At 48.2% G+C, this 10,113-nt stretch overlaps 1 protein-coding gene across 7 annotated transcripts in view; it reads right to left on the bottom strand.

The window, feature by feature from the left end:
- Window positions 1-3,189: 3,189 nt before the first annotated feature.
- LDB2 (LIM domain binding 2) overlaps window positions 3,190-10,113 on the bottom strand; it is a 423,583-nt gene continuing 416,659 nt past the window's right edge. For 4 of the 7 annotated variants that reach the window (XM_075544501.1, XM_075544503.1, XM_075544502.1 and 1 more), the window contains exon 8: window positions 3,190-4,567. In XM_075544501.1, coding sequence (XP_075400616.1) covers window positions 4,337-4,567 — 231 coding nt within the window. In that variant the 3' untranslated portion in view covers window positions 3,190-4,336. Of the gene's footprint in view, window positions 4,568-7,663; window positions 7,807-10,113 lie in introns of all 7 variants that reach the window. The other 3 variants (XM_075544506.1, XM_075544508.1, XM_075544507.1) reach the window with 1 other exon arrangement.

Here is a 10,113-nt window from a genome sequence, read left to right as displayed (position 1 = left end):
TATCCGTGAGGAATGCATTCTATGCCTCCATGCATTGAATCTAGGCTGGGCTATGATTCTTTGATGGAAAGGCACATGAGAAGTGACTCTGTGGCAGTCTCGGGCACTGGCCGTTAGGTCTGCTCTCTCATGGGAATGCTGTCTCTTGGGAGATGGCATCTCAGAAGCCAGCCACAGTTCTGTGTGAGGCCTAAGGTGAGGCTACATGAAGCATTCCAGTCAACAGCACCAATAGCCAGCATGTGAGAGTGCCATCATAGATGTCCAGCCCATTGGCTTCCAATGACTCTGGCCCCAGTTGGTATCTGGGAGCCTTATATGCAAACCAACCTGAGCGGACATTGGTTGAAACCAGAGAAAACCATCCACTCCAAATCACGACATTGTGAGCTGATTTGCTAGCAGCAATAGCTGCCCAGAACAGGTGTTAAATCAATTATCCTAGGGGTAATCTGCAGTTATTCAATACGGGTGACTTTAAACAATATTGTGTGTGTGCGTTCATGCCACGGATGTACATGGTTTGTGCTGGTTAGAAAACAGACCTGAATCTCCCACCTGGAGGGTGAGAAGGTGACCCCTAACCTTACTACCTTTGTCCTCTTTAGTCCAAAGTGGGAAAATAGGGGGGCATTTTAAAAAATTCACACACACACAGAGGTCTATAAATAAAGTTTTCATGTTCTCTGTGTGGCAAGCTGCCCTGGTGGCATAGTGGTCATACCTTGGGCTGCAAACTGCAGGGATGGCCTTAAAAACCACCAGCCGTCAATGATATGATTTTTTTGTTCTTTGATGCCTGGTAACTGATCCCTTTGGGACCACTCGCTCACTCAGGCTGGTGTGTTCTTCCATGTGGACTTTGTTGCTTCTGAGCTAGATGGCCGCTTGTTTATCTTCAAGCCTTTAAGACCCCAGTCACTATCTCTTTTGATAGCCGGGCACCATCAGCTTTCTTCACCACATTTACTTGTTCACACACTTTGGCTCCAGCCGTTGTGTCGGGAGAGTGAGCATCATAGAGTTCCAATTTAATAAAAGAAGGTATTCATGCATTGAGGGAGTGTTTGAGTAGAGGCCCAAGGTCCTTCCGCCACCTTAATACTTGACCTATAAATATAGACACATAGATCTATTTCCCCATCCTCCTATATCATTGACTGCACACCTCCATGATAGGATCGCTGAAGACAAATGGGTACATAAGCAAATGTGGTGAAGAAAGCTGATGGTACCCGGCTATCAAAAGAGATAGTGTCTGGGGTCTTAAAGGCTTGAAGGAGAACAAGCGGCCATCTAGCTCAGAAGCAAATAAGCCCACATGGAAGAAGCACACCGGCCAGTGCGATCACGAGGTGCCCAAGGGACCAGGTATAAGGCATCATGCAAAAAAAAAAGATATAAGTGTGTGTATGTATGTGTATATATGTGTATATGTATATATGTATGTATATATATGTATATATATCATATTAAATGAAGGGGGAAGTGCAGAGTGGAGACCCAAGGCCCAAGTGTCGACCAATGGAGATCCCCTCATAGAGGGGTTTAGGAGAGGAGATGGGTTAATTAGGGTGTGAGGTAGTATCGATAAAGAACACAGCTTTCCCCCGGATCCTGGATGCTTCCTCCCCCCAACTACCATGATCCGAATTCTACCTTGCAGGGCTGGATAGGACAGAGGCTGTACACTGGTGCATATGAGGGTTGGAAGTACAGGGAATCCAGGGTGGATGATACCTTCAGGACCAAGGGTTTGAGGGACGATGCTGGGAGAGTGGAGGGTGAGTGGGTTGGAAAGGGGGAACTGATTACAAGGATCCACATGTGACCTCTTCCCTGGGAGAGGGACAGCAGAGAAGGGGGAAGGGGAGACTCCGGATAGGGCAAGATATGACAAAACAACGTTGTATAAATTACCAAGGGCATATGAGGGAGGGGGGAAGGGGGAGGGAGGAGGGGAAAAAAAAGAGGACCTGATGCAAGGGGCTTAAGTGGAGAGCAAATGCCTTGAGAATGATTGGGGCAGGGAATGTATGGATGTGCTTTATACAATTGATGTATGTATATGTATGGATTGTGGTAAGAGTTGTATGAGTCCCTAATAAAATGTAAAAGAAGAAAAGAGAAAAAAATGATTAGGGCAAAAAAAAAATTAAAAAAAATAAATAAAAGGGTATAGGACTAAATGAAAAAAAAAAAAAACAAACCACCAGCCACTCCTCAGGAGAAAGAGGGGACTTTGTACCCCCATGAAGAGTTACTGTCTCAGAAACTCATTGGGACAGGTCTACCCTATCCTATAGGGTCTCTATCAGTCAAAATCAACTCGATGCCATGGAGTTTGGCTTTGGTTCTAGGTAGCAAATGCCTTGGGGGGAAAATAGGCAAGTGAGCCTGATTCCTTAATGGTAACTCATGCCTCCTCTGTGCAGCCGTTGTCAGGATGAATGGGAAGCGGGGCTGTGGAACACGAAGCACGTCAAGTTGAGTTGTCTGCTACAGTGGAAACATTCAGTGGATGGAAACAACCCGTTTCTGTAACTCATGGCAACCCAAGTAGGTAAGGTGCACACGTGTGCTCCATTGGGTTTCCCATAGCTGAGTTTTTGGGGCAGCAGATGGCCAGTCCTATCTTCCAAGATGCCCCTAAATCAGCAGTTCTCAACCTGTGGGTCATGACCCCGTTGGGGGGGTCAAATGACCCTTTCACGGGGGTCACCCAATTCATAAGAGTAGCAAAATGACTGTGATGAAATAGCAACAAAAATAATTTTATGGTTGGGGAGTCACCACCACATGAACTGTATGGAAGGGTCATGGCATCAGGAAGGTTGAGACCCACTGCCCTAGAACTCAATCTCCAGCCTTTTGGTTATCAGCCGAGCACATTAACCATTGGCACACCGTGGGGGAGTCATCCATTTGATGGCAAGCTCCTAGAGCCCATTCTTCTCATCATGTCGCTCCGTGAGCACACTGCCTGACACAGAGAAGGCACACCATGCCTTCCTAGGAAGGAAACTGCAGTCAGTGGGCAGGCCGGGGCCCACAATAAAAGCGTTAGCTCAGGTGTACCAGTTCCAGCCCATCGGAGACTGAACCATAAACCCAAGCTCCCCATGTGTACCAGCAGGCAGATTTCTACCGCATTCGAACAAACAGCCAGCTCCACGTTTGGGTTGATAACACAGTTTATTATTGGCACACTTATCAGTGAAGCATACATAAAATACAGCTGTTTGGTAACACACGGAGCCACTGTGTCTTTACATGTGTAGAGGAACATATTAATATGCAAATGGAAAAATTAGTTCTCTTATAAAGTTTCACATAAATACACTGGAATCGCCCCTCTCCCCCACCCCAAAAAAAGAGAAAAGTCCCCATCAAAGAGCCAGCTCAGGGCTTTACAAAATATTGTACAAGAAATAGACTATGAAAAGAGCAGCCAACTCAGATACAAGAATCATCATAATAAAACACAAAAGGTTTCAGGTTTATTAAACTGCCCACCGGAAAGAAAAAAGTAATAATCAACGGATTACATGGCTTGAAAAGATTTGGATCACCAGCAAATTTACAAGACCTTCTCAAGGGGCCAAGTGTCTTTCCCATCAAACTCTGCCCTGGTGTCTTCCGTGACACCAAACGGCCCTTCTGGTTTCAACTGGCAGGCAAAACCATTAAAACACGCATTGACATCCAATTACACACGGGGCCCCTACTTCGCTGTTCCCCAGTGAAAGCAGGTGTAAAGGAAAGGAAAAGAAAGGTCTCTGGAAATTAATGCCCCCCTCCCAAGTGGATTTTTTTTTCCTTTTCTTTTTTTACGGAAACGAGAAACTTTCAGATGCAAGTCAAAAAGCAGAAAATATTTTACAATATTAAAAAGTCGTCGGCATTATTCACGAGATCCTGAGCACTGAAGACGTATGGGCAATATGGCCTTCGTTGGGTGCACAAAAAGGAACTTCAACACAAACCAGGTGTGAATAGCCCGCCTGGAGGCGAGCTAGCGTGGGCGCCTTAATTGCATTCAGTGCCAGTATCTGCATCACCTGCACAGAACTTTGAGGAAGGCTCGCAGAAGCTTAGCTGGAACAATCCTCTCAATGGGAAAAAAAAGGAGGGGGTTTGGGGAGTTGGGAAGGGGGAGTAATAATAATACCGCAAGCAAGAAAATGAGATCATAATGGTTTAGAAATAGGTATTGGCGTGTACAAGTTTGTGTGTTTCTCCTCTTTTCTCTCCTGCTAAAGCAAAGATCTGGAACAGTAAATTCTGACCCACTGGCCTACTGAGAGTAGTTTGGGGGAGTCAGTAACTGACGCTCTTATTGGGAGGCCTGGGCTGGGGGGTTTTCTGATTTCGTCTCCTGAGCGGCAGGCGGTTTACTGTTCCAAGGGCTGTTGTTCCCCAAGGCGGGTGAATTGTTGAAGTCTTCCTCGTCGTCCATGCCGTTGGCTGCATCATACTGCGTGTTTTCTAATCTAGTGATTAGCCTTTCGTCCTCGTCCCCAAACTCTCCTCCCATCAGAGTCGGCTCTCCTACCACCATCACGTCCTGTGAACAGCAGCTGACATTATTACAGGGGAACCTTGGGAGAGAGAAGCTCAGCGTCACATCATCGTGGGAGGTGTCGGGGTAGCTAGGACAGACACGCTTAGGTACAACAGGGTCAGGTGTTGAGGTGGGAGGGTGGGAAGGGCACGCATTTGAGTTCTATGGGAAATAAATATCGCCTCCTGTGGTGTAACAACCAGTCTATGTCTTGAGCCAGCAGCCTGACATGGGAGAAAGAGCAATGCTAGCAATCTGCAGAAACTGGGTGGGGGTGGAGGGGGAGGATTTGTCAAACGTTATTTTTATTTTTTTTATTTGAAAGCCCCATAGTTAAAATTTTTATTTGAAAGTCCCATAGTTAACCCACTGCAGTGGGTGAGGGAGCTGAAGTAGAGGGTTTTGAGGAAACTTCTGTGAGATCCTTGGCTGGCTGTCCAAAAACCTTACTTGGGGCCTCACAAGTAGAATGGCTTTAAGAGCTAGCAGCAGCGAGCAGAGACATTTGTAGGTTGCCAGCCTGTCATCAGTACACTTCTCTTGCCAAATGGATTTTCTCTGTCCCGAGGATGGGATAGGTTCTAACTGGAGACAGAGCCATTCCTTGCTCTCCTCAGCCAGGCCCTCTTTTAATGCAGCCAATATCCTTGACATTCTGCTACTTAATTATGGTAATTAATTTAGGTAAAGTTTTCAGATAAAAACAATGTTCACACTGATTTGACAATTTGCATAGCTAATTAAGTCATTAGCAAAAAACCTGCTGATTGCCAACAAGCCCTGCATTTACCATCTGTTATTTCATGGTGCCTGTCACCTATCCCCATACAGGCAACCCTGCCACCAATCTGGGCCATGGAGAGACAGGACCAGTCTGTCCAGCTGGTGCCATAAAAAGGAAGACAGAGAGTACTCATTAGAATTAGCCCGGATGAAGCTGGTCGTCACCAAAAAAGGGGAGCGCACAAGAAGAAGGCATCTAATCACTGGTTTAAGCACACACTTGCCCTTCCATGCAAACAAGGAAGCCACCTACTGTAGCTGGGAGCAGCTTGGAGGCCACACCTGGAGAGGCACAGGTGCGGGGGAGAAAGATGCATACACAGGGCACAGCTCCGGCCTCTTTGTTCAAAGGGGACCATATGGGGTTGATGGGTGACCTGGGCATGGGACAGGACACCTGTGAGATGGACATTTCTGGGCAGGCTCTGAGCATTATTCCACTTCAAAGTGCAGTGATTCCACGAGGCTGACCAACTGCTATTAGCTTCTGCTGGAGGTCAGGGAAAGCAGGGTAAGGTTGTGTTTGGAGTTGGAATGGTGGGCTTCCTGCTAAGGCGCCCCATTCTGTAAGGTGCTGTGACAGCTGGGCAAAAGTGCTCTTCAGCGGTACGGTAGAAAAATGCTCCTTTGGACTGGGGAAGATCCAGGGGCCCCTGAATATTTTGAAGCGGTCACTGACTAAATCCCTTAGCACCTGGCCTATTGTGACATTCAAGATTTTGTTTTAGTTGCACTTCCCCTCCTCCCCACACCTAGTGGCAGAACGAGAAGTGCTAGAATTAGTGGGGGTCGGGGTGAGATCATCAGCAGGTTCCCGAAGGTTTCCTTCTGCCTAATCGTTCTTTGGAATTGATGAGAAGTGATTCTCAACAGACATGACCCAGATGAAGTAAATGCCCGAAGTATGCCTTTGGTAAACCCAGCCATGAAGGTACTGGTAAAGGTATGGGTAGGATATGCCGATGTGCACATCCAAGAACATCTGGATCGTGTAGTGAAGAAGCAGGCCTGGTGCTGACACCTAAAGCGACTCGTGAGGACTCTTGAAGGTAAGACACAATGTGGTAGGAATTCCAACAGGATTGTAGATGGAATTTGACTGTCATAGAAATGTAAGCATTAGTGAGTTAGGTGAGGGCAGCTGCCGTTTGATCCATTGAGGAGGGGTGGTGGACTTCAGCGTAACACAGTGCCGCTTAGCTAGGAAACCACGTGACAAGAACAGAGGTGGGCAGCAAGGATACGCTGAGTTTAGCCAGAGAATGCCATGAACGGTTAGTATCACTTGGTGACTTGTGTCCAGCACCCTCTGCAGGGCTTGGCAAATGCATGCGTAAGTTCTGAGGGGGCAGGAGAGGGAGGTGAGAAGCCCCCCCGCGGTTCTGCATTAGTATCATGAGCACAAAGTCACCGAGAGAGGCCGGCAGAGCGCGAGAAGGGAAGCATTTCAGGGAGGAGGCCAGAAAGAAGCAGCAGCCAACTGAAGCGTGAGTTTAGAAGGAATGTTCTGAACCCTCCCGATCCGTTGTGCTATATTAAAAAGCAATAGTCATGGAAGACGCGTGCTATAAAAAGAGTGGGTTGAGTCATGTCACGTGGGGGCTGACATATGGCGGGGATATGTTTGCTCTATCGTCTCTGTGTTACAGAGTGCTGGGAAGAGATACCCAGGTATAGGTATTTTTAAGCATCGCAAACTTCAGTTGAGACGCCACCTGAATGCGACTTCATTTTATAAGTAAAACGTATCCCTGGCCAGGTCCCTAACTGTGTATGCATGCATGAGTGTTTGCACAGAAGCGACTGCTGGAAGGTGACTGACAAAAGAAACACAGGTTCCCAGTGAGGGCTTCCTAAGCACCTAGATCACTGAGACCATGTGCACAAGTATGTCTGTGTCCCTACGTGGTTCTCCTGAGCCTCTGGATGAGGATAGGTCAGGGGAGACCCGGAGACTCTCGTGGCTCTCTGCTCAGGCAGTCTCATACAAAGTCTCCCACAAAACATCAGGAGGTACCGTGACCTGCTGCTAGGTATGGGGGGTTGGCAGCCCCTGCCCCACCCACACACACCTTTCAAAATCATCCCCTCCCCAATGTCAGCAATGCAAGGACATTGCCTTCCCATCTCTACTATCTGGGGCATCCCACCCGAGGCAGGAGGGTTCGCTTTGCAAGTCACCCAGCTGGATAGATCGACACCCTTGGCTCTCCAGGAGGCAGACCTTTGCTCCTTGGCTGGAGGCCTGCAGCTGCCACCAGCTCTTGTCCATGTCACATCTTCTCACTAATGACCCCCCCTGCAAAGACCACCAACCTCTGAGGAGGACTGGAAGTGACTCCTTTCAGGGCCCCTCAACGCTTCTCCTTAAATTGGCCAGAAGGGGTCACTGCTGCTGAATGGCACAGGTCTCCATTCCTCCCAGGGTTGAGGCTGCAGTTCGGGATGGCTCCTAGCCCCTGCTCATGGAGTGAGAGGCAGAATCCAAGGATTAAAGCCTAGTCCTCACCAGGTGCATGCACTGCCCGGCTGGCAGCTGAGTGAACCACAGCTGTGGGCACAGCTGCTCACTGAGTCTGTCCATGCCTCTGGGGCAGGCAGGGAACTAGAGATCGCATTTCGATCGAAACAGTAAAATGGTTATGCAGTAGACAGGGTTAAATGATGTGGCCAGAATATTGCTTATCATTTACAGCTCATTCAACTAGCAGACACACAGGGACTCTTGCATTCCCTACCCTGGTTGCCCTCTTTGCCTATCTTGGCCATCTGCATGGTTTTATTAATTAAAATGCTTTTAATTGCTTGCTTCAGGTATCGGGTTTAGTTAACAAAACAAAACAACAACAACAACTAAAGCACCATCTTCATCCAAGACAGACATTACTAATGGATCTCAGTCGGGACTCAGAATCCTCAATTCTGTACTCTGTGCAGCTGACAGAGGAAGCTGTCAGGAGGGACAGAACCTCTTTGCCGTCTTTAGTGAATGAACCATTGAAGTCTTTAATGACCTGGGATATGTTGTTATTTAAATTGTGGTTTTGTTAGTACCGGGCTTTAGGTTGGGCACATGAATAGGACTCAGGAAACCCGTGTTGAGCTGATCAGAATTCTTCCAGCAATGGTGCCTTGGATCAACTAAACCACAGTTCCAGAATCCCCTGCAACACATTTTGCTAATGTGTCACATGTAGAGTAAATGGGCAGTCCCTATGTCCTTTTTTTCAGGAGTAAGTATTTCTTATCAGTACATAAAGGAAGTGATTCAGTTTTTCTCCCTGTCTCTTCAGGTGTGAGGCCCAATCAGACACTAGAGGAGGTCTTGGCATTGCTTGAGAACTACCATTCCCAATGGCCTTAGAATTACAGCCGTGCCTCTCCCCACAGACTGGTCACTCTTTCCCTGACCCCTTCTTTCTAATGGGATGGGAATGAGAAGACAGGAGACGTGCCCTACTGCTCAGGGGATGCTCAGGTTACCAATAGGGTTGATTTTGGCCAAAGAGAACTGACCAATGGAAAGTGGCAGAACATGGGTGGGGGCAGATTTGCAAAGCATATCTGTAGGTCAGTCAGAAATACGCTGTGAATACTCTACTCTCACAGAGAGATGGAGCCAGGGCAGAGGATGGAGGTGAGGACAGACGCAGAGGGGAAAGACAGTAAAGGGATGGCAAGGAGATTTCCTCCTTAACTGGGATCAGAAACATGAAACATAAGAACACTTCCAAGAAGCAGGCAGCAGGGAGAGGATATCCAGGGAGCTCCAAGAGCATGTCAAGATTCAAATGATGGTTAGATGCCCAGTGACAGAGGGAGCAGGCAGAGCTGCCAGGAAGAAAAGGCGGCCTGGTGGGGGGCGGAGGGGTGGGGGGAGGAAGGAAAACAGATGCTTCAGGGAGCATGCGCTTTCAAAGGCCAGGCACGATGTCATACTGGACCAGGGGTGCGACAGGGATTTGCAGCGCGTTTAGGACCAGGCAGAAAGGGCAGAGTTTGGGAAGAAGGCCTAAGAGAGGAAGTCATTTCACTGAAGGGTGGGAAGTCTCAGCATCGTTTACCCTGTCGGGGAACTGACTACCCACGATTGTCAGCTTTGGGATCCAAAGACGCCCCCTTCCCACTGGCCTCGAAATTAAAGGAAAGGCTACAGAGGTCAAAGAGAACCGAGACCCAATTTTCATGGTCTGGGCTGATTCTCCTCCCTAGCTAATGAAACGGGCAAAGCTGGAAGTCCACTGGGCCAAACGTATAATGGCTGTGAGCTAATTGCCCAGGTCTTAAAATAGGAGGGGACGCCCGTGTTGGGACGGCCCCAGTCAAATTAGGAGTCGGAGCCGGATCGCAGGGAGCTCATTTCCGGCGGAGCTCAGGGTCTCTGACGCGGGTGACCAGCGGCCCTCATCTGCCACCAGGCAGGCAGCTAAGTGATATTTTAATTAAACCTTAAGTGACATATCTCCTGTCTGTGACTCTGATGGCTTTTTAATTCAGGTCCTACTGCAGCACCGACTCTTATTAATACAGGCAATCCCCGGGTTACAGACGTGATCCCTTCCTAAGCGGGCCTCAGTTGAATTCGTAGGTAAGTCGGAACAGGCCCATAAGGCTCTTGGGTAGCCTCACTTTCCTGCAAGCTGGAAGCCCTGCTTAGAGAGCGGCTACCTGCAAGGTTGGCAGTTCAAGACCACCAGATGCTCTGTGGGAGAAAGAGGAGGCTTTCTGCTTCCTTAAAGAATTACAATCTCAAAAACGAAGGGGCG

The sequence above is a fragment of the Tenrec ecaudatus genome, chromosome 3 (genome assembly GCF_050624435.1).
Source record: "Tenrec ecaudatus isolate mTenEca1 chromosome 3, mTenEca1.hap1, whole genome shotgun sequence".
Taxonomy (NCBI): Eukaryota; Metazoa; Chordata; class Mammalia; order Afrosoricida; family Tenrecidae; genus Tenrec; species Tenrec ecaudatus.
Note: the sequence above shows the minus strand (reverse complement) of the source record. Positions and strands in the feature narration are given on the sequence as shown.